This window comes from Barbus barbus, assembly GCF_936440315.1.
Source record: "Barbus barbus genome assembly, chromosome: 42".
Taxonomy (NCBI): Eukaryota; Metazoa; Chordata; class Actinopteri; order Cypriniformes; family Cyprinidae; genus Barbus; species Barbus barbus.
Genome location: NC_136720.1, coordinates 15,175,188 through 15,200,226, shown reverse-complemented (window position 1 = coordinate 15,200,226; position 25,039 = coordinate 15,175,188). Strand labels below are relative to the sequence as shown.

The following is a 25,039-nucleotide window of genomic DNA, read 5'->3' as shown; positions in this document are numbered from 1 at the left end:
TCCTGTTCATCTCAGTTGCAAGTATATTTACTACTTTTAAGAGCCCTCATAAAAAACAGTCATTGCAAAACATTTACTTGCATAAATTATCAGCTAATTTTGAATAAGCATTAATGAAGAAAGATGCTTTTAAACTGGTGTAGTTACAACATGTACCAGCAGAGGCTAACTGGGCCATGCTAACCAGCTAAACCTTGTTTGGATTGACACTAAAACTCGATCTCATAGACGATTGGCCTTGTTCATCTCACACAATCCATTTAGCTTAGTGTGACACAAAAGGGTTTACGAACAGGGCTCGGTTTGCCCGCACAATGTGTTCCTGGGAAACAACTTCAAAGCGCGCAGCACACTCTCTCTTAGAGAGTCGAGGTTAAAATGGTGAGGGACCGTAATAGACTAAAATAAGGAGATAATGGACTGAAGAGGAAAAACAAACAGATGGGTTGGCTGATGTGGACCTCAGTCACATAGGAGGTAAAGTCAAGAAACAATATGAAAGTAAAAATATAAATGGGGAAAAAATAGTGAGAGAACAATTGTGCCATGTGGCATTGCAAACCACTGCAATCCAGACTCAAAAACTGAATGTTGAGGTTTTTAGTCTGTCTATTAGCTTTGAAGCCATCTATATGCGACAGTACTTCCAAAAGTTGAGAAGTACTCCTTTTTAACAGAAATGCACATTTAAAAAATAAGTCTTCTCTAAGAAAATGGATAAAAATACACGTGGCTCATCCTGCACTATTTTTCAGCACTCTGATGTGTGGCCTTAATAAAAAATAACCCCTCTGTACTCTAACCGTGTGCAAAAGTGCTGCATGGAGGGTGTGTGTAAGGGCACAAAGCTGTGGTCAGGGTAAAGTGCAGCTGATCTGTTGTAAATCATAATAAGGATAGAGTGCTTGGGAGATGTGGATTATTCCTAATGCACCTTCATTAACCTAGTAGCAATCAGCACAGCCACTAAGCCTGGTCGAGAGAAGAACCACCCCCCCATGTGTGCGTGCGCTAAACTGAAGCAGAGATCAGTGCACCCATAAACATGCTTTTGTTAAGCATTTACCTACTGTGTATTTGCAGATGTTGATATGAGTTTACACACAAAGGTTTTATGAAATAAACCAAATCTCTGTGCGGCAGAGAAGATCAGGAAGCAAGGACACCTGTGTTTATACAAGCGCCTTCCTCTGCTGATGTGCACAATCACACCATTAGAGATGGACGAGGCAAAATTGTCCATAATTTAATGCTTGTTTACTGACACACTCTGCTTTTAAAAGCATTTGTATGCAAATTCCTCGGAAATCGAGTGTGTTTTATTATCTGTGGTAGAAGGCGTTTCCTATGCTGTGGCTTGTGGACCAGCTGACTCCCAGTGTGTTTAGCAAACAAGCCCAATTTAGCCGCACAGCCGAGGAGTCACTCCAGTCACTTCACATTAGCGTTAGCTACGCCATTAAAATTAGCGTCCCGTTCACTGCGCCCTGCTTGGCCTCAGCCTGCCTCCCAGACACGACCATCGTGTACAACAAAAGAGCTTTCAGATCTTAGTCACCTCCACTGCTCCTCTTCACAAGAACAGCTTTGGGAAATCGCTTTGTTCAGAGATAAACAACGTTCTGTTGTAATTAACGTTTCTGTTTGTGTTGTTTCGGCTAGGGATGGGCGATATGGCCTAAAAAATTTATCACGATAATTTCAGGTATTTATTGCGATAACGATACAAATGACGATAATATATATATATATATATATATATATATATATATATATATATATATACACATTTATACATATACATATATGGCTATACTGCTGTGATCTGTTTCAGGCTTTCCATATCATAACATTTTAGAAATTAATTCATTGTAATATCTCAGAAATGGCATATTTAACGAGAACATCGCGGAGATTTAGACTGCTTTGCTGTTTGGGTCAGAAATGCACAGGCGGACTGAAGGAAAAATCGCCAAAACTATTTTAAATGTCATATAATGTTCATTGTTAATATTATTATCTTATCTAAACTTTTTATGTGTTTCAAACAAACTTGTGTCGCTATCTGCGTTGCATTCATGCAGAGAGCAAGATTTTGTGTGTTCGGCTCGCGCATGCTGTGTGAGACGCTCAAGAGATGTGGGCTACATCATTCTTATTTGTCTACATTTTTTTTTTCTTCATTACAAATCTTGTTTGGTTTTATTTTGTATCATTGCATGTTAAAAATAATTCACTATGTTATGCAGATGCAAAACGCTAGACTGCGAATAAGATTAGCTACAGTTTCACATTTTATAAATATTTGAACAATATATTCAGCATATTTAACAACCTGTTTTGTATCTTTATTTAATGCATAAGCGATTTATTAAAACAAGTGTATGAGGCTATGCTCTAGAGTCTAGACTATTATTCATATGCAAGTGTTTGTGCGGAAAAGAATGCGCATGCATGACAGTGAGGTGCTCGCGCGGATCACTTGCATTTTTTCCTGATAATGAAACAACTTAAAATAATAATAATTAAAAAAAGAAAACTTAAAATTGGGGCTCGTCACATACATGAGAAATATTTCTCAGGGCTCTATGCTTACTTTTCTTTTTAGGAGCGCTTGTGGAGGTAGCACACCAGACGCGAATGAAGCGTTAAGCGCGAGTGATTTACATGTTAAGTCAATGCAAAGACGCGAATAGACATCCTGCCGCGCAATTCGCGCGAATGACACAGCGCGAATTGAGCGTTTTGAGCGAAATTCTATACGCTCTCTGTGGCAGTCATACATGTGCGCCTGGCAGAAGCCCCGCCCATGACGCGAATTCGTGTCTGTTGTGCAGTGAATTTCACGCGCAAATGAAGCGAGTAAACCCAAAATGTTCACGCGTCCAACTACGCGCGAATAGCGCGATTTATTCGCGCAAGTCGCGTCCGGTGTGAACGCATTGTCAGCCTCACGTCCGCCTTCCGCCATGCTTGTTTTCACTCCGCACGTGAACAGTGAATCGGGCGCGCACAAAACTACGTCATCAACTAGACTTATCGTTATTATCGTGAGGAGACAAATTTTTATCGTGAGGAGAATTTTCAACGGTATATCGCAAACGATAAGATATCGCCCATCCCTAGTTTCGGCTGTTTTAAATCTCACTTCTGCAGACCTTTTCCCTTCACAATTGAAAGAACGATTGTGTAAGTAAATGCAAGACCAGAGTTTATCGAACCTTCTCTGAGCGACCATTGTTGAGGCTCAGGCTGTTGACTGCCGCTACTTTGGCGTCCAGAACCTGCTGTTCTCTCTTTAGCTGCTCCTTCATCTGTCGGGCTTCCTGGAAAGCTTTGGTCACTGCCTCATGGTCGTTCAGGTAGCCGCCGGAGGTGATGGACGACAGCAGGTCTGAAAGCATGACAGGTATGAGTGAGACAGAGCACAGGCTTAAGACAAGAGACTGTAAGACAATAGATAGGTGAAGCAGTCATTTTCAAATGGTTCCTGCATTTACCAAATCACCGATTTTCATTCCCTGTTAGCAATTTTGCATAATGTTGCAATGCATTGCAATGCCGCAGTGCATTTTGTGGTTGCCTTCTCAGTGAAGGAGGCTGCGTAATTATATATGCCTACCTTTTGGGATAGCTTTTGCCTTAAAATGTTGCCTCTGTAGGCAGCTCACTAGGTTTTGGAACAAAGCAATACTTTCACACACAAATTAAAGATAAGAGATCCAGTTGAAAACAGATGCTGACGCCTGATGAAAATCTCCCAAATCTGCATTTTTTACATTGGGAGATTTGCTAAAATGTGAAATTTGTCTTATATCCCACATATATATGCAGTCTCTCTGTCTCTCTCTGCCATTCTGTAAGCTTTTATTCAGACCAAAGCGCATGGAAATCTTAAAAGAAAAAAAGAGAGGAGATTACTTGTATTAAAGCCATAAACGGCCTAATTTGGCCCATTCCGCAACATCTGCCTCCGAGCATATCAAAGATGTTTCCAACCATCTTTTCATGGCTATTATTTGTATTATTCTCAGCAGCTTAACCGCCCAAGCCGTTAGCCGCATCTGTTGGCTAGTGTATGTGTGTGGTGGAGCATTATCTTGCCAGGATAGATCTAACAAAGACCTATGCTAGATTGAGTCTTTATCTGCCCTAATCCAGTCGCTAATGCTGGATAGGATGGATTAAATGCTTTCATTTGAAATGACAGAGTAGGGAACTTTTAAAAGTCATATCTCAGGAATCTGCTAAAGTGGCCACAGGTCACAGGATGTGAGAGCCAGCACACTTCCTGACAGTCGATTTAATAGGGGGTAAAAAAAAATGTCTGGAGTGTTAATTGAGAGCACTGACCCCACTAAAGATTGATGGTTATGAGATTTTCGTAGATATAAAATGATTTGTTTAAAGAAGAGATGACTATCAGCCTAATAACACAAAACATTACTTTTAACATTACAGTGACCTGAAGAGTGAAACTTTCTTTTTGGCTTCTGAGGAAAAGCAAGGGAGAGTGATGGCCTTAGAGGACACAGTCCTTGACAGCCCCTGTTGTGTTTCTGTGGTGACAGTGACACAAAAAGAAAGGGACGCATGGGGTCGGGCATGCTGGAAAGTCTCAGGACAGATGTAACGTAGCAAGGTCAAACAGATAAGAGAGGTGGAGAACAAGGATGATGGAAAGATAAAGAAATTGCATAAAAAAGGGCGTTCAAAGGGATCTGTCAAGTTGAAATATAAATATACATCCAGATAAACGCATACACCTACAAACAACATTTTATGTGGGGCTCTGAATACGTATTTGATCTCACAATACTTCCTGACCCCTTAAAGATGTGTTCCAGATGGAATAATCATGGGACATACGGCACTTTCAAATTTAATGATCTAAAAGAACCGCTCGCCGCATCGTGCTCTAAAGTATTCCAGTGAAAACTTTACTTCCTAATCCATTTTTTTCAGAACAAAAAACATCTGGGCGGCAAATCCACTAATCTGCCATTAAATCCCAGGATTTGTTGAAAAACTCTGCGATTACAGGGAAGTAGTCTGAAATGGCTAACTGTTGTGAGGAGGGGAGGCACGGGGAGGGGAGAATATTGCTTTATTGTTATTAATGTATGTTGTTTGTGCTGTGGGTGGTAACATAGTTGTATAAGAGGCTTGTCTAATCTCAGCGCCTGTCATGAAGGCTTGTGTTGCTCTATTCAGCACCTCTAAACAACAGAAATAAACGCCGCTAAACCTTCACATCCGCTGTCTCGCTCTCTTTCGCTTCCAAACACAGCTGCTTAACAAGCTCTCCCCCACCATTTAGACTAATAAATGTTTGACAATGTGCCCTTCAGGCAAAATTAAATTCTACAAACCTAAAAATGTAACATCAATTACCGTCTCATACAAGAGTCTGTGCCAGCAGAAAACATATCCAGGGAGTAGGAAATGCTCTTGAGAGATACATTCAGGGCAATATGTAATAACATTAAGCAGGTTATGCTGCAATTTGTGTGTGTTTATTGAATTGCAATGAACCGTGGAGGTGTGGGTACCTATGGAGCTGAGTCTGGATGGCGGTCCTCCGATGCTGGAGGGGGCGCTGTGCTTCAGGGACCCGGGGCCCAGCTTCAGGGCAGGGACCTGTGGGGAAGCGGGGGAGGTGGGTGACTTGCTCTCGGATGCCTTAGGCTTGGACGACAGATTCAAGGGCTGAGCGCCCTCGTCCTGCAAAACAGCAACACGTTTGGCCTGGTGTGATTTTTCTCCTCAGAGACTTGGGACCCAATCAAATCTCCCAGCAGGGGTCAAATCAGCTGACCGCACGCCGAAATGTAGGTTTTCAGCAGATATGGCCAGACCACAAAGAAATGTAAGATTAATTGTGGTTGCGCAATATTGGATTGACTTTGCGCAATGCCATGGCGCAATAAACATGCAGCACACCCATGCTCAATCAAACAAGAGAACAGGGACAAAGCGAGCATACCATGTAAAGAAACATGCTTAAGTGAGAAGATTCACACACATTTACCAAACATGTTGCACATTGAGAAGAAAAAACATACAAGCGTACACACAAACACAGAATAACCAAGTATTCTATAAATATAAGCACAAATGATTATTTGATGCACACATTCCAGTTTCAGATGTTCACAGATGTCAATTAGACTCAATTACATAATCAACAAACAACACTGCCTCTTTTGCCTCCGGGTTACCAGTGGTGGACTCTATCCATATGTGCAAATGACTAGTACCCAGATATCAACTTTGCTGACGTTGTAATCACATCAGAGAAGGCACCATAGAGCCAATTAGATCTCAGAACGGCAGATGCTGCCCTGTGCACATCATTAGAACATTGCAATCAAGGTCTAAACCTGTTTTAATTGCCATCAAGACCTTTCTGTCCTCACTATTGTTCTTAACAGCTTCACAGCTCCATATTGAAACCACATCAGACCTCAGACCTCCAGGATCTAATGACCTCACCACCCCTCGCTCATGCCACAGCTGTCAATCATCTTTGCCTGGCAGAGTGAGCCTTAGGTCACTAGCATGCTCCCACTGCGGTGGGATCTTATATGTGCTAACATGGGGAGTGCAGCATCTGTACCGACACCTGTTTCTAGAGCCTTTGCGTCTGTCATAAATGGCCAGAAACACAAAAGCATTTGCAGTAGCCATAGAGGACAACCACATCTCACAGTTCTACAGTCTCTCCTCGTCTTGCCTTTGCAGTAGTACAAGCAGACATTTGCTATCTTTCAGAGGCTGTAGGCAGCAAAGCATCATGCTAGGTTTTGGAACAGAGCTTCCGAGGTCTGGAGAGCTTGATTAAGACCTTTCCCTCACTGTTCGTGCCGTGATGGGCCATAACAGGATTGTCCTCATTAGCGCTGTTCTCAATGGAAAGGGAACCAGTGGGATGTGGACTCCATCATGAGGGAGACACACAAAAGACCCTACTCAATGAGAACACTAAGACGCGATTGAGGAGAATACTGTATCATGACCCATATTGTCTCGGGTGTGTAGTGAGGCTGCATTGAAGAGGAAAACTGAATATTTATGACAGATAATGCCTGCCTCCCGCCCCGATGGTGGATTGTTCTTCGACAAGCAAATCCTTGGGTGGGATGTTAGCCAAAGAGAATGTAGCTGGTGAGAGGAGAACTAATGAAGACTGGCAAAGCCGTGTGAGAGGAGGAAGGCTAGCTTTAAGATCCGTCATACATTTTACAGGAGGAGACAACTCAAATACAAAATGAATAAGCTTAAATCTCATAAAATGAGATTTAAATCACTTAGAAATCCAAAACCTAAACAAAACTTGTAGAAATGAACAACAATATGTCGGTGCCAATAGCCTTGTGGTTAGTGCATCGACATAACAGCGTAACTGCGCTCAAGGCAACCTGATTTCGATTCCTATCTCGAGGTCCTTTGCCGATCCCGCTCCCCTCTCTCCTCCCAGTGCTTTCCTGTCGTCTCTCTACAGTCCTATCTCAATAAAAAGCATAAAAAGCCCATAAAAGTAACTTTAAAAAAAGAAATGAACAACAACATTGTGTCAATACTCGAAACGATCAGTGTGCCGCGACAGCTTGAGGTAGTTTACACTGTATGGTTGGTCAGCATTCTGAGCTTTGGCACTTCCAATCTAGTTGTACGTGTATATATAGAAATTTCAAGAGAAATCCTAAAGCCAACTGTGGCAGCACTGAGCCTAAGTGAAGGAATGAGGGTGTGAGGGTCTGCATGTGTGAATCTGAGTAGGTCACAGAGTGAAAACTGTGATATAGTGACTGTGATGCACCTGAGATGTGAGGCTTCCCCCAGGGTAAAGCACTTAAGCTTTGTACGCCTCGGTCCAACCAGCTGTCTGACACATGGCACACTTCTCAAAATGAGAGAGTGGCAACTACCCCAGGGCAGCAACCCTGAAATATGCATGCCTGCCCCTTCATGATGGCAAGAGCTTGCAGACGCAGAGGGAACAAACAAGAGTCGTGATTGAGGAAAAATTTGGAGAGGGAAACAGGAAGTTTGACTCTACTTTGAGATACTTGACAGGGAATATGAGAGAGACGGAAAAATAAATTTAAGGAAAAGGTCATTTTCTCATGGCTCAGTAGCCGCGGAGGCCTAGCAGGTGCAGGCGGCACTGTCAATTATCTGTATTATCCCTATCCCTCTTCTTTCTCTCCATTTATTTGGTCTTGTGACAACAAAGGACCAAATGTTTGAGGAAATCAGCCTTAATTAGCCTTTGACACAGTGAGCTGCATGGGGCCAGGCCCAATCGATGGGGACTGCCAAAGCTTTGCACTGAGATTGACAGACGGAAACATATCTTGTACTCTTCCTCTATGCAACAGGCATGTGGTTGAGCTCCAGGTCTGTGCTCTTCCCTGTCCAAACAAGCATCGGGCTCAGCCGTGGCTCAAGGCCGGAGAGAGAGCGGGCAATAGGCCTTCACACATGTTTATCCAGCTCTGGCCGCCCCATGGTCCAGCTATTGTACTGCTGAGCGGGACAGAATGGGCTTGCAGGGGTGTCCGGGCGTCTAGAATGACCAGCCCAGCAGGAGGGAAGAGAGGCCAGACAGGCTGCTTTTATTTCTGCCCTGCCTGATATTCATGGAGCTTTATTCCGCTCAGATAGCTCTGGCCTCCTACTGCCACGCTGGCCGAAGGGAAAGATACCTGCTCAGAGCTTTATACACTATCGGAAAAAGGACAACACAGTGGTGGTAGCTAGACTTAGGGTTCGAGGACCAAGGACCTTCAGAAGCTGCCATAACAAAGCACTTGAAATGGAACAATGCAATGATGCATGGAGAATTGAGGGCATAGTGCCAGCTTGCGCGAGTTATGGGTAATCAACCAAAAAAAACCCCCTCAAAACCAGTACATACAAAGACTATTAGCTGTGGATGGTAAATGTAAGCTGTTGTTCCAGCCTAATACGCATCCACAAACACATACCTTGGGCTTTGGTGGTGGGGTGCTTCTGTTTTTCTCGTTCTGGCCGCTGGTGGGCGAGAGTGTTCCAGTTGCCAGGTTGGCCTGAGGCACTGTGCTGTGTTTGGCCCCCGGAGACACCTGCATGGCAGCTAGCTGAGCTGCATACAACTGCTGCTCAGAGACAGAGAGAGATAGAAAGAGAGAGGACAGACCGAGGGAGAAGGGACAGAAGAGTGGATGAAGAAGAGAGAAAGGTCCATGAATAAATGAATACATAGAACGCATAAACAAACAAGCAAAAAATAAACAGGCTAAAAAGCTGGTTTGGCCATTAGTGGAGAGGGCTGATGGTTGTTTATGTGTGAGGGGACAGAACTGTCACTTTATGTTCCACCATCCGGCCTCAAGGGGCTACGTTAACAGCTAGCAGACGCCTGAGTGAGACATGTCCCCGTCAAGGTGCATCCTGGGAAAAAACACTCACCATAAGGGTCATATTCACTAAGGAAAGACTGAAAAAAGTGTCTCTCAAGGTGAAAAACTGGTGAATGTGTTTATGTAAAGAGAGAAGTTGTGAATTTCTGTGCCACTGGGAGTGGAAACAAACGCCGGACCCCCCGTTGATTCTTTTACTCTTAAGAACGCACACCAGGACAGGAGGACCCATGAGAAAGCGCTCTTAAAACTTGAAAACATATTTGCCAGCATGATTCAATGAAATGCAGCATACCGCCATTTGACAGAATAAACAAACATTTTACTCCTTTCTTTTTCTGTCGTTTAAAATGTATTCATTAGTGGCCAATATATTGGCTGATCTTAATGACAAAATGTGATTTTTGACAATGTATTGTCATGCATATTTATATGTACATATCAATATTCTATTGGCTTATTAAGTCTTTAAATGTGGATATCTGCATTACCCCTCAAACAAGTATTTGTCAACCTCAAACAATAACATATCCCACCTGTTAAACGCAGAGCTCATTGATGTGCTCCTCAACAATGTTATTTGTAGACCACAGCACGTTTCTACGGTAACAGGCAGACAGTACAGCAGCTGGCCATCACGTAAAACATATTCCCGAAGCTGTTTGTACAATTCCTGCAATGTGTTTGTGCAGCTTTCATGTGCAATTTTGTGGACTTTGAGGAAAGCTAAGAATGAAGAGAAAGAGAGGGGGCTTTTATTGTATTTGTGGGAAAAGATGAGGAACCAAATCTGTGTTTACAGTAGCAGCAGAGACGGGCTGTTTTTTAAATTGTATTTTTCTCTTTAAGGTTTGGAAGCGAGTGGCTGTTTGTGAGTAAAACTTCCGTCCTTCTGTTCGTCTCTGGCTGCCAGCCACCAGCAGGAAACAAAGACTGGTTTATGCAAATGTCCATGGCAGTTCTTTCTCTCTCTCAACCTCGACAGCACATTCTCCACAATCTTCTGTCGGCTGTATCTGCTAGAATTAAATATTTCTATCAGATGAGAACACACAGAGATTAACACACCATCATGCTGAGAGACATATCTCCACACAGAACATCTTTATCCACTCACACTGGCTTTTATCTGCCTAAATTTGCACCTCAGAGAGCTAATAAATTTTATATGCATTGATTTTTCCTTCAATTACAGGACACTGCTATATTAACTGTATGCCTAAAAGTAGAGGCACATATACAGTTGGGCAAAAAAGTATTTAGTCAGCCACCAATTGTGCAAGTTCTCCCACTTAAAAAGATGAGAAAGGCCTGTAATTTTCATCATAGGTACACTTCAATTATGAGAGACAGAATGGGGGGAAAGAATCCAGGAAATCACATTGTCTGATTTTTAAAGAATTTATTTGCAAATTATGGTGGAAAATAAGTATTTGGTCAATAACAAAAGTTCATCTCAATACTTTATATACCCTTTGTTGGCAATGACAGAGGTCAAACGTTTTCTGTAAGTCTTCACAAGGTTTTCACATACTGTTGCTGGTATTTTGGCCCATTCCTCCATGCAGATCTCCTCTAGAGCAGTGATGTTTTGGGGCTGTCGCTGGGCAACACAGACTTTCAACTCCCTCCAAAGATTTTCTATGGGGTTGAGATCTGGAGACTGGCTAGGCCACTCCAGGACCTTGAAATGCTTCTTACGAAGCCACTCCTTCGCTGCCCGGGTGGTGTGTTTGGGATCATTGTCATGCTGAAAGACCCAGCCACGTTTCATCTTCAATGCCCTTGCTGATGGAAGGAGGTTTTCACTCAAAATCTCACGATACATGGCCCCATTCATTCTTTCCTTTACATGGATCAGTCGTCCTGGTCCCTTTGCAGAAAAACAGCCCCAAAGCATGATGTTTCCACCCCATGCTTCACAGTAGGTATGGTGTTCTTTGGATGCAACTCAGCATTCTTTCTCTTCCAAACACGACGAGTAGAGTTTTTACCAAAAAGTTCTAGTTTGGCTTCATCTGACCATATGACATTCTCCCAATCATCTTCTGGATCATCCAAATGCTCTCTAGCAAACTTCAGACGGGCCCGGACATGTACTGGCTTAAGCAGGGGGACACGTCTGGCACTGCAGGATTTGAGTCCCTGGCGGCGTAGTGTGTTACTGATGGTAGCCTTTGTTACTTTGGTCCCAGCTCTCTGCAGGTCATTCACTAGGTCCCCCCGTGTGGTTCTGGGATTTTTGCTCACCGTTCTTGTGATCATTTTGACCCCACGGGGTGAGATCTTGCGTGGCGCCCCAGATCGAGGGAGATTATCAGTGGTCTTGTTAGGGGTGTGCGATATGACGATTTTTGATCGTGGACGATAAAAATGTCTCCAGGATCTGCTTTTTAAGAAATATCGTAGTATCGTGCTACAGCGCACATTGTCAAATACAGTTCTGGTGCCTCCGTCTCTATATACTGTACAACACGACATACAGCAGTAGAGTTACTCTAACAGGACACTGCACTTATTCGAGATCGAAAAATACATTATTTGCACACAAGCCTTGCTGGTTAAATGTTTCATTTGCGCGCTGGTCTGATGTGCGCTTTTTCTGAGCGCATACACCTGAAGCATGCGCACTAAAAAGCCTGTCTAACAGCGCCTGATTACTCAACTAACTTATCTTTTGTGCTAATACTGTCAAAACACACAAGGTTTACATACAGACTCAGTTGGTTATCTCTAAAATAAAAGTAAATAGTTAAGAGAAACGGATGAGTGCCTGTATATTAGATGCGTGCAGCTCTTAAAGGGACAGGACACTAAACATGCTGTCGACTGTCATTAAAGGGATAGTTCACCCTAAAATTTAATTTGTCATTATTTACTCACTCACATGTTGTCCTAAACCTCTATTAATTTCTTGTGCTGAACCCAAAATAAGATATTTTGAAAAATGAGGGTAACCAAACAGTTGCTGGTCCACATTGACTTTGATAGCAGGAAAGAAAAATCCTATGTAAGTCACTGAGGACCAGCAACTGTTTGGTTTTCCACCTTCTTCAAAATAGCATTTATGTTCAGCAGAAGAAAGAAACTCATTCAGGTTTAAAACAACTTTTGAGTAAATGATGGTATAAAAATAAAAGATTATGACAGAATTGACAGACAGATAACTATTTAGTTTTGGGGGAACTATTCATTTAACGTTAACAAAACAACAAAACGCAAAGAGAAAAATCACTCCCTATTCTTGACTGAAAAACTTTAATACAGTTGCTTTAGGAATCAGTCTATGTAGTGTTTTATTTTTATACTTGTTCAATTTCATTGAATGCTCCTGCTAGATACACCTATTGTACCTGAAAATAAAGCACTGTTTGTTTTATTTGTATATTATGTATATTTGTAATGTGTATCTTTGTTCTTATTTTTTAATAAGAAAGATAAAATGATGACACAGATTTTTTATCTTCGCCCACTTTGGCCTAAATATCTGCCATGCATCTTTGTCTTTCTAGTTTGGCTGTAATGCTCAGACAACTTGTAAAACCAAAATAATAAAACTAACATGACAAAGAATCGTGATCAAATCGTGATATTTAAAAAAAAAAATTGTGATATGATATTTTTCCCATATCGCCCACCCCTAGGTCTTGTATGTCCTCCATTTTCTAATAATTGCTCGCACAGTTGATTTCTTCACACCAAGCTGCTTGCCTATTGCAGATTCAGTCTTCCCAGCCTGGTGCAGGTCTACAATTTTGTTTCTGGTGTCCTTCGACGGCTCTTTGGTCTTGGCTATAGTGGAGTTTGGAGTGTGACTGTTTGAGGTTGTGGGCAGGTGTCTTTTATACTGATAACGAGTTCAAACAGGTGCCATTAATACAGGTTATGAGTGGAGGACAGAGGAGCCTCTTAAAGAAGAAGTTACAGGTCTGTGAGAGCCAGAAATCTTGCTTGTTTGTAGGTGACCAAATACTTATTTTACAGAGGAATTTACCAATTAATTCATTAAAAATCAGACAATGTGATTTCCTGGATTCTTTCCCCCCATTCTGTCTCTCATAGTTGAAGTGAACGCATGATGAAAATTACAGGCCTCTCTCATCTTTTTAAGTGGGAGAACTTGCACAATTGGTGGCTGACTAAATACTTTTTTGTCCGTGTGTGTGTGTGTGTGTGTGCATTATATTATATTTATGTCCAATATGATGGACAATATTAATCAACACTTTCACCTTTCGTTTTTTAATGTTTACAGTAAGTAAAATTAGACATTTTAGAGACCTTGCATAGAAACAATATGCTGTTTGAATGGAATTTTTAAACACTGCTGGAATATTTGAATTATTCCAACACTAAACTGAATAGTTGACTTTTGTCCTACAAAATTGATTCCATATATCTCTTGTTTAACATCACAAAATAATCTCAGCTCAAATCTATACTTCTTTAAGTAATGAGCGTGCCATTGTACAGTCAGTGGGTCATTATCTTTAAAATAAACATTCTAAGCATTTCTTCTATTTCTATTCCTCACTCTGGTTGTGCACTACCTCAACACACACATTTTTCTGGGTTTTCTGATCAGGAGGTGACCTCAGTTGTGAGCTGTAGTCTGTGCAGGGGAGCAGGACATGAAATAAAGCTCTTGTTGGTTATTTCTGTTCAATTACTCCCACCATGGCCCCTGGTTGTGTGTGTGCCCGAGCGTGACATACGGGCCCTGTCGGAGCGTGCCCTGCCCGTGTGTGTGTGTGTGTGTGTGTGAGAGGGCGAGATGCTCAGTGTCCGGTCCACTACATCAGACTGCTTTTATTTTCTTTCTGAATTGAGTTCTATTACAGGGCTAGATCTTGTCAGTCACAACCGTTAGACCGACACACATACACTGCAGTTCCAACAGGGGCTGCCACTGAACATGCTCAAAGCGCTGCCCCCCCATCATCAGCGTGAGCAAACAGGAAGTGACAGCACAATGCCCCTCGTGTGCCCACAGGCTCACGTATGCACATGCAGCGAGAATGGGGGATGAATGGGTGGCTGATCTCAAAAGTGGGGATGTAACAGAGGAATTTAAATGTTAGCCTTATGCAAAAACACACACACAGAGGTGCTGAATGAGGGATTTGATAGGACTCTTGACTCCTTCAGTCAAGCTGCGTCCTTTTGAACTCTTAAAGCTTCTCCCCTTGCTTCTCTCACTCTCCCTCTTTGCTAATCCCCACAGAGGAGTCTTAGGCTAGCTTCAATTCTCTAACTAGAACTCTCTGTGTGTGTTTAAAGGCGACAAAGGTAAGAAAACGCACACCATCAACACAGAGGAAGGAAGCACCAGAAACATCCCAATGGCAATGCCAGTCTGTGATGCTGCACCTGATTTCAGGCCTGTCCGATCTAGCAGGTCAGATGTGACTGCTTTAAGTAGTGTGTGTGTTTGTGCGTGTGTATATGCAGGGGGACGGGAGGAGATAGATTGGCATTTGTGCTTTAACTCGTAAGGCTGATTGGAGAGTATTAGTGTTGGTGACACATGTTTTAACAAAGCCACCCCCCCCCCCCCCATCCTTGCTAAGCCCCGTCCCCTCCCTGAGCGCAGAAAGACGAGCTGCTGTCAGCGCTATCCGTCGGAATGGATCTGCGTGTCTTTCTGTGGCTGAGCAGACATCTCTCGCTCTCCAGTAATCCCCTGCTTTACTCAGATTATGAGCTTCTTTTCCCATCTTGCTTTGTTGTCAAAATGGAAGCAGTTCAGAGTGATCCTCTAAACTATTGTCGGTTTGGTCACCGCTGGCTATTGTGCATCTCATACTTGGTTTTTCTTTGTTGTCGTCAATTCTTCCTATTCTTGTAGTAAATTTTTTTTTTGTGCTAAACTAAACACTGCCTGTCGGGTTCTGTGCCGTTTTGATTAGTGCGCCAGGCAGGATGAACTTCGACATGAGTTGCGTCTGACTGAAGCCGCTGCCAAGAAATCTCCCTCCCTAAGTGTCAATTAGTGCTAAAGCTAGAGTGCTTACAAAAATACAAAAGCCACATTAAAATCTATTGTGAAGTATTTTTTTCTCTTTTCTGCTTAATTATTTTTTTGGATTGTCAGGGAAGAGACTCAGTCCAAGTTTTAGGGCTTAAGCTACTTGTTTAGGGCTACTTGTGGGAAGCTTTGAGTCAAAATAACATTCCCATTGTGTGATACACTGGGAATGTTATGTAAGCTTATTATGTTGTGGTGCAGATAGGGCAAGCTGGACAGGATCAATCCAACCATGCTATCTATTAACAGTGTCACTGACCTCATCGAGCTTGGACAATGCCACCAGATCGCTATCTGAAAGGAATTCATGGTGCTCATCATTGTGAGCACACAAGTGCCTGTCAAAAATAAATAGCTGGGGGTTTGAACTACAAATGGAAACACATGTACTATTTCTTATGGCTGATTTAATACGGTCTCCCTCTCGCTTTCTCTGTTCGTTCTGCTGTGTGCTGCAGTAATCCGGTGCAATATGGTCCAACATCTGCCTCTACATATGATGGCTGACCTCCTCCATTGACCCACTTTATACCTCTTCAGTACTGCTGCTCACAGCTCGTACCTTCCTACACCTCCTTTTCTCATCTCTCCCTCTTTCTTTATTCCCACATTTTCAACAGTCATAGTCACTGTCCCTGCTTTTCAAGACAATCCCTCAGCGTATATGTGTGTGGTTTTGGTGGGTTACGCAGGTTAATTTAGCTGGTAATAGAATATTAGGCCAGTGTGAACTGTGGCCACAGTTGTGAAAAGTGGTTTTGTGACCAGGTTTAAAGAACGCTGCAGTGACTAATGGCAAACACCTTGAAGATAGTGACCCCTGGTGCAATGACTTCCTCTCAGTCAGACACACACACTTAAAGGTCTTATTTAATGCCCATTGTGTAGGTGAACAGCCTCACACAGATGTGACTTTGTTCATCTGGCAATTGCAGGTGTGTTGAAACATACACATAAGAGAATTTCTCTGAATACTTGACATGCACACTACATAGGATGCAAGAAGCAAATGACAATGTAATAAAATTAAGTTGAATGACTGCACTACAAATTATAATCAACGTGACAATGCATTATTTTTTCGGTTGATTTTATATATATATATATATATATATATATATATATATATATATATATATATATATATATATATATATATATATATATATATATATATATATATATATATAAAAAAGCATTCCCCTAGCTCAAACAGTATGATGCTAGAAAGGCAAGGGGTTTGATTCCCAGGAAATGCAAACTGATAGAATCTTAAATGCAATGTCTGCCAAACGCATAAATGTAAATAGTATTGTAGTATTTCTGGTCTTGCAAGCCAGATTCGTACCCACACAAGTGTGAGCTCATTGGGCTGAGTGCTTGAACCAGTGAACAACGGCTTGTGGAGTGACCAAAGCAAATATTTTGGGCCTCTCATCGTGTTGGGGGGTCTAAAGATGAGACGCGTAGACGTGCCGATTGTCCCAGAGGAAATCCAACGTGCTTCTGTCCGAGACATCTGTATTTAGGTTAGCCTTAGTAAATCATTTTCTTTGTGACAAAGCCGTAATCTCTCTCTCTGTGAGTGTGTGTGTGTGTTGCAAGGGAGATTTGAGGTTGGAATGAGAGAACAGTGGCATTGGATGTTGTTGTTGTTGTTTGTTTCTTTTTTTCCAGTTGTTTTTCTGGCAAAATCCAATTGTGCCTGACAAAGCTGTTCAATCTGGGATTTTTTGAATCTTAACACGAAGGAACATATGGAGACGAGCTCTGAAGCAGATAAAATCAGACGGGACAAGATTCTCGCAGTAAGCCAGTCATACGGAGCACAGCGCACCCCAGCACAGACAGCGAGGGTTTAAAAAAATACTATCCTGTTTTATTACCTGTTATCCAGAGGGCACCTGGGAATACCTGGGAATGTTTTAGTGCGAGCACGTATGTGTGAGAGCCGTTTATACCTCTTACATATGCTTAATCCGTAATACAGATGTGCAGGTGTGTATATATCTTTGCATGTGTGTACGGATGTGCAATGTGGAAATCCCTGTTAAAATTCACTCTAATGTGCATCTATTTTTGCTAATAGTGAGTTTGGCCAGGCACTTTAATGCCTGAGGGAGGTAACAGAGAGGAAGGGCCGGTCCCACACCCTGTGGGCCCCCAGGTTTATGTAGCCAGCCAGGCTCTTAACCTGGTGACAAAGGGTTCAATGCAGCCCATCCATACCGGGCCAGAGTGAGTCGGAATACAACATTCTTACACAAACACAGTGTTATAGCAGATGTGCATCTCTATTTCCCCTCATCTGTGTGATTTATGCTCTTCACCCCTCTCTTCTCCTCCTGCCAGAGACCAAACTAGGGAGGAAGAGGAGAAAGGACAGACGTGGAGATGCATGTTTACTGCGTTTTCCATTTCAGAGCAGCACAGTGAGGCTGCATTAGGGTTTGACGCTATTCAAACAGCCCATAATATCTTTTTGTGTTTGCTCTCTGTTCAGTGTCCCTCTGTGCTCTGTCCCCCTTAAAAACAGTTTCTATGGTACCCTTCGCTCCACAGTGAACAATATCAGCACCCCAGAGCTAGCAGTGCGGCATTCTCTCTCTGGGCTCCGGCCCCTCACAAAGGCCCATTTCTATGGCAACTTGCAGTTGGCATGAGGAAAAGAGTTGTGGAGAACAGTGGGCATTGTTGTTCTCTATCGGGATCACAAAACAAAAAAAGGGGGAAAAAACGAGGGGAGAAAGAGATTTTGTTTGAAAGGTTGGGAAAAATGCACAGAGTCGCCACAGCAAAAGGACGGACACACACAGGAACATGCAGAAATAAACAAAACCACAAGATGGACGTTACCTGCAGTTGAAGAGGGCCGAGGCCAGGCGTCGCCGCTGCCATAGTCGTAGGGATTAGCTGTAAAGGGTAAGGGTCACCTGAGGAAGAGCATTATAGGCATGTCAGAATCTTTTGATTTAGTTTTTTACACATCACCCATCCTTTTCATCTGCCCACATTTTGCCCAGACTCTGGGCCCCATCCCCCTCTCCTTTCCTTCGATGGAGCGACCGATTCACTGCTTTCTCTTCTGTCGGTAAAGACCTCCATTGTGAAGTCCCCCCCTCCATTCTAATGAAAGGCTGATTGTGTGGCTACAGCTCTAATATCCCGAGCACAATAGCAGTTGAAGGCTAAGGCATGATAAGGAGAGGACTGTAATTAACGAGGTAACGTCAGTGCCCCGTCGCCTCGGACCCCGCACAAGAGCCTCTGCGTTAGAGAGATGAATCAGAACACGAGGAGTGAATAGCGAGAGTTATTAGCATCCACCTGCAGATATGGGCTTTATAATTACATGACAGAGAGGTAAAGGTCAGTCCAGTTTGGCTAGAGGAGGCAGGGGGGGTTATCAGCATCATGCAGAAAAGGCCTGTGACATGAGAAACCACGAGTGTGCCCTCAAATCTGTTCTGCAGCTTTTTGAGTTCAAAGTGTGCCGAACAATGGAATGATGCTGGTTGGAGAGGGAGAAAGGTTGGGAGAGGTTGGAAGAGGCGCTCTGAGAAAGAAGGGGAGAAGATGCATTTGCTCAATATCCAGATAGATGGCCTTAAAATATATCAAATAAGTGACAGCATAATTCTGTTATTCTTTAAGAATCAGTGATTTTTGGAGTGCGTGTTTTGAAGCCAGCACTGACGTGCCCTTCGCCTATGATATCACACCATTCTGTGCATGCAGTTTGGCAGTTGGTGGAAAGAATAAAAATGGCATATGATGAAAGTAAATTAATAAATACATTTAATTACCGCATTACTGCTTTATTCCAACTCAAATGTAACTTTTAAAGTGCATGTAAATGCACTTGTTGATTGGGCAGCAAGGCAGAAGGCTTCACTTTTGGATGCTCCAGAGTATCTGTACAAGGGGGTTTGTAGAGGAAGTCGGAGCTTGTCTCAGTAAGCAATAAACCAGACGCTCCTATCAGTGGGTCCAAAACTTTTTTCCCATACACTCCCCCCCAAAATACTCATCCGCTAGATTAGAGATTGCCCTGGACCCGGTTCAAGGATGTATTCTGGGGAGATGTGTGTTTTGTCTTTTTTTTTCTCGTCTTTCTCTCAGTCCCTAAACAAACACAAATATTCCAGCTATTTTATGTCTCTCCCGGGTACAGCTGTAACAAAAGAGCAAAACTAAGGAAAGTAAACATGTTGCTGTTGGCAAGGAGGCAGCATCTTCAGACTGACTGGAAGAGCTCCGTGGCCTGGCTCCGGGGAGCAATGGGTGGGAACCAGCGTCCCCTTAGTCCAGACCCTGCGACCAGAGGGATTTCATCCCCCTTTTTTCCGCTCTGGTTTTAAGGGCTTCAAACGACGGCTTCCTCCCTTGTGAGCAGGCACTGTAATGGTAACTAAATGACATGCGTAATTGAAATTTTGGGCAGGGTTTGATGGTGCTGCTGGCTGTAATTGAAATAGAGGGTGTATGGTTGGGAGAGAGGGGGCCTTCGGGAGGAGGAAGAGGGAGGGGGGACTTGTTTGGGAAACTGTGAAGCGCAGTGGGCGGAGCTGGAGATGCGGACCAGTCCGTCTCACAAGGAAGATGTACATTCATGAGTGTGTATGAGTGTGCAATCTATGCGATGTGTGTGTGCACGCATACAGTTGGAGAGGAGTCGGAGGCGTGTGCGAGGCGTATTGGACGCGTGTTCTGGCGGCCGCCCGTGTTAATATGAAGAAACCTGGGGCAGGTCACTCTACCCCCCCGTGAGAGCGCGAGCGTTCTGCTGCTGCGCTGCTGGCACTTGCCGCCTCGTTTCTCGCGGTAAACAACACATTGCTTCACAGTTGGACTGCTACGGCCAAAAACACAAACCCCAGAGGAAGTTTTCTTTTTTTTTCCTGTTCCTACTTTTGAACAAGAAATACAGAGACACAAAAGCAAGTGAGTTTGTCTAGTCTGAGAGTCTGTCATGTGCGGGAGATGACGGGCATCAGTGGTGTTGGCTGATCTTAATAACACACCAGACAGGAGGGAGATGCTGCCCAACATTGGGTTGAAGACTCCGCTTTCAGCAATCTGGTTTGAAATCTCTAGTGTGAACAATAAACTGGACTGAAGTCTTTCATTTTACAACCCATCACTGAAATGCTGCTTTAATACTCACTGCAGCCTGGTTTGTAGTTGAACCCTGGAGGAAGTAGAAATCCTTGTTGTGCTGCAGCAGCCGCCAGAGTTCTCTGATCTGGAGGGAACACGGGTATCATCAGTGGAGGCAACTGACCCTGGACCTGCTGAAGAGATAGAAAGAAAACAATTAAGATGTTGGTCACAAACAAAGAGTCTAGCCAAAACAGGTCAACTATGAAGAAAATCCTTCAGACCACCTACAGTTTGATCACTGACCAGCTAATGCCATATTGGACATGAATTGGCATCATCTATATAATATTTTCTTCACTTAAATGGTTTATAAATGCAGAACGACTTGTAGTTGGCTGCTTTACATGTCAGATAGACTTCAATGTTTTCTGGCTAGAATAATTTGCAAGGCGAACCACCCTTTGTCTGGCCAGTTTACTCCTAGGGAGAGTTTAAACACTGCGCTTGTCCAGCAACTGTCACCTGAGGACACGTGAGGTGTGGACGGGTGGCTCTTGGGATAGTTGGTCCCCTTGATTATTGTCATGTGAAAGAGCTTCTTCACGCTCTGGCAACAGCTGGCCTCCATTTCTGCAGAGGACCATGTTCGGCAACTCGCCATACCACTTTCCAGGATTAAAAAAAGGAAGGAGAAAAAAAAAACAAGCCAGAGACTTTGGCAAAGGGAGAGTCTTGAGACACACAGGTCCAAAGAAGAAGAGGACAGATGGTTCTACTGACAAGAAAAGCTCAAAAGCTCCAAAAGTGACGATATTGTATCTATGAAAGTGACATGCTCAGAGCAGAGGAGGTGCTTTATCACAGCAGTCACGTGTTAAGATGAACAGAGGCTGAGGGTTTTTGAATTCCTACCACAGAGCAATCATTCCTCCATTTTGGTTAACCACAAACGGCATGCCTCCTGTTCCCAGATCAGGAAGCAGTGGTGTTTTATTGTTGCATTTCGACAGGACCCCCCAAGGGCTGGTGCGGCTCTAACTTCCAGTGCTAATTGGACATATGCTCCTCTGGTTCTGCCTGTGTCTCCTCACCGCGAGCTACAAATCTGTGGCCACAGTAGCGTGTGCTAGCCAATGCGCACGTGTGTGTTTGTGTTCTCCGGTGGTTTTGAGCAAGGAGTGTTTTGTGGCAAATTACAAGCACACGCTCTTCTCTTAAACGCATAGACATGTAAGCAAGTGTGTGTGGGTGCATATGGAATTAGAGGCTCGTGAATCTCCTCAAAGCGTTCAAACACACCGTCATGCTGTTCTCTATTCAATCAATGTAGCAAATAGCAATACCCACGCAGAGTAGGTGAGGCTGATATTGAAATTTTCAGGCCAGTTAATGCAGTTTGATGCATCCAGTTGACATGCATCATGAATTAGAGAACAATAGGACTAAAATTGCTTTCAAAAGGAGATTTAAATTGAAGAACTTGAATGATTAACATCACCTGCAAAGCATCACTCACTTTGGCTGGGACCAGGAACGCATAACGTGTTTATAAGTAGAGGGCCGAAACAAAGAAGACTTAAGAATAATGTTAGACTGGAACAAAGTACCTCAACTGTAGGGATTGGATAGGTTGCCGTTAAATTAGTAATAGTTTAGGGAAACACTCAATTGCACCAAAACACCAATAGAAGAAATTCTTGTCTAACATACATGAAAACTGAGGAATATTCTACAAAACTTACGACAAAAGTGTCAACTCCAGCTGCAAGCTCTGAAAAGCTCTATTAATCAGCCAACAGCCGGCTGTGGAATTCCATACTGGCTCCTTGAACTCTCTGGTCAGAAGAATGGCTTACTTGAAAAGCTTTTAAAAACTTTTAGAAAACAGAGGAATCTGTCCAGTTTATTGGGTCTGAATGGGTTTTACAACCGATAAATGTCAAATGAGACACGCATATGCTCTCTGTAGACTGGTCCTATAGACTAGCTCTATGATAGAAAAAAAAAACATAACTGTTTATCTATTTATACATAACACCAAACTTACAGCTAGAACCTTAAAAATCCCCGCCTAATCAGCATCAAGAAAAATTGATGGCAAAAGGGAAAAAACCTGTCAAGGATAAGAAGAGAGTGGCTAACTTTTCAACTTTCATAGTTGATATGTAAAGAGAGAGTGAGAGTAAGAAAGAAAAAAAAAATGCTGAAAGAAACAAACGGAAAGGGAAAAAGTGGAAAGTTGGCACCAAACTGAGTCAGAGCCTCTCGCCAGGCGGCACAGCTTGAACCTAAAGCTTTTTGAACATAATGAAGATGTGCAGATAATTAACATATGCAGTGTGAACAGGTTTGCTGGCACGGAGGAGAGAAAAACTCTAAGGTAGAGCTATTATTAGGGAGTAATTTGCTCTAAGAAGTAAATGAGCGAAACAATAGCTGCCAGCATTGACAATATGGCTCACATCTGAGAATGCACGCAAGAACGATGGTTAAGAATGAGTCCCACCGCTAAAATCTGTTTCCCGCCATATGCTCCGGCAATTAAAGGCGGGCCTCAGTGACCTCGCACTGAAGAGGGGACACAGCCATATAACTAATAATTAATTTGCGCCTGGATAGTAGCGTTAGCACACACGCACTGTACTTGCAGACTGGCACTTAATATTAGCCCCGTGGACGTGGGCATAGGCCATTAACTTTTACAGAGTGCCTGCGATGACTGCCAGTCTGGTGCAGGCGTCAATACGAAAGGACTGTCTCCGGTGGATACAATCAAAATTGCGCAGGCGCTCAAACAAACACGTGCGGGCAATCTGCTTTTGCATTCATGGATCGACTTCCTGAGTCTCTTTATTAAGTGTCTCGGCCTATTATACACCTGGTTAAACATTGATGGCTGAAAAAGGAAGCTGTCAATGTTGTCTCATGTTCATGAGAGTGCTACTTCATGACAACTGTAGGATGTCACTTTAGGGTTATCAGGGCCCTAATAGAGCACAACAGGGACCATAGCCACTTCTTTCAGCAGCTTTGGGTCTGTAAGTATTTTTCCCATTCATGTCCTCCATTGGGATTTCAACCAAACTGACAAGCTCTGAGATGAATGGCAAAATTCTAAACTTTAATTTGTAAAACAGTTTTAGAAATAAGTATTACATTTAAAAAATAAAAAAAAACAATCATTACAATATACAATATTTTCACTGTTCTCCACAGTAACAATGATTCATCTTATTGTTGGATTCAAGGCAGATTTTACTTCGATCAGGATTATGTGTAGCCGATGTCCTGCAGAGTTTATCTCTAACCCTGAAAAAAACCTCACCTGCCTATAGCCCTAGTAATTCTGAAGACCTTGATTAGCTTATTCAGGTGTGTTTGATTACTCTACAGGACAGCGGCACTCCAGGACCAACGTTGCCTACCCCTGGTCTAGACCAATAAAGAGTTGCTTTGAGGTCACATGACTGATGCTTGATCTCTCTTTTCCATGCCTGATCGTGGTTTCCAGACAAATGTGGCATTTTCGAACCCCACCAAAACAACAACCCTGCTCTTTCCAATTGCAAACGCATGTCCATTTTCTCACTCATGCCCTTCGTTCTTTTTTTTCCAAGTATGCCTCTCATTTTTTTTCCAGCGAACGGTCCTTTTCCGTGAGCCAAGGGCACCTTTGGCTGATTAGCGGCTAATGAAATTGAGTGGCGAGCCTGTGTCTGCACAGCCAGCCTTTTATTAGGCCCCCATTAGGTGTGAGTGCAGGAGGTGCGTCAGCCGCCCGCTGTAGGTGGGCATAACGCAGCGCCCATCTGCTCCTCTGCCTGTGTGTCCTTCCTCAAATAGCTCCCATTAGCTGCCAACCACCGGGCTGAGAGAAGCCTTCCCCACACACACAAACACACCAAGACACGCATACACGGGCACACACCAGGCTGTTATATGCTGCTCAGGGCCAGTCGCTTAGGTAACACACAGTTCTTCTGCACTTGGAGAGGAAGTAGAGGTGGAAATGGACACGTATAACATTTTGTATCTGCTAATTTCCCTCCTTTTGGCTTCCTTGTTGAACATATAGCACTTTGGAGAATTTTCTACTAATTGGGCTACTTTTAAACTGTTGCCATAGGTTGATTTTCTCAAGTGGGTTAAAGGTTTGAAATATTGCATAAATTACATTTGACTGAAATGCTTCTATTGAAACATTTTGCATTCTAACTATGATAAAACTTTCAAGGACTTTTACATTAACTGTTCCCTCCTGGTGGAATGACCTGCCCAACTCAATCCAAGCAGCTGAGTCCTTAATATTTTCAAGAAACGGCTGAAAACACATCTTTCATCTTAATTTGACTCTCTAACTCTAACACTCTCTATTCTAATGCTAATTCTAATTTTATCTTTTTTTAATTAAAAAACTTGACCCTCTAACATTTGCGCACTATATTCTATTTATCTTCTAACTACTTGTTTTATTTATAAAGAAAAAATAGCCTCTAACACT

At 43.0% G+C, this 25,039-nt stretch overlaps 1 protein-coding gene across 2 annotated transcripts in view; it reads right to left on the bottom strand.

Annotated features, from left to right (window-relative positions):
• The window catches only part of LOC306861479 (transcription factor SOX-5-like), a 78,302-nt gene that overhangs the window by 7,819 nt on the left and 45,444 nt on the right, over window positions 1–25,039 (bottom strand). Inside the window, exons 7-11 of one of the 2 annotated variants that reach the window (XM_079403742.1) lie at window positions 20,603–20,729; window positions 18,292–18,368; window positions 8,994–9,143; window positions 5,553–5,724; window positions 3,222–3,394 (exon numbers count right to left, since the gene is read on the bottom strand). In XM_079403742.1, coding sequence (XP_079259868.1) covers window positions 3,222–3,394; window positions 5,553–5,724; window positions 8,994–9,143; window positions 18,292–18,368; window positions 20,603–20,729 — 699 coding nt within the window. The remainder of the gene's footprint in view (window positions 1–3,221; window positions 3,395–5,552; window positions 5,725–8,993; window positions 9,144–18,291; window positions 18,369–20,602; window positions 20,730–25,039) is intronic. The other variant, XM_079403743.1, reaches the window with a different exon arrangement.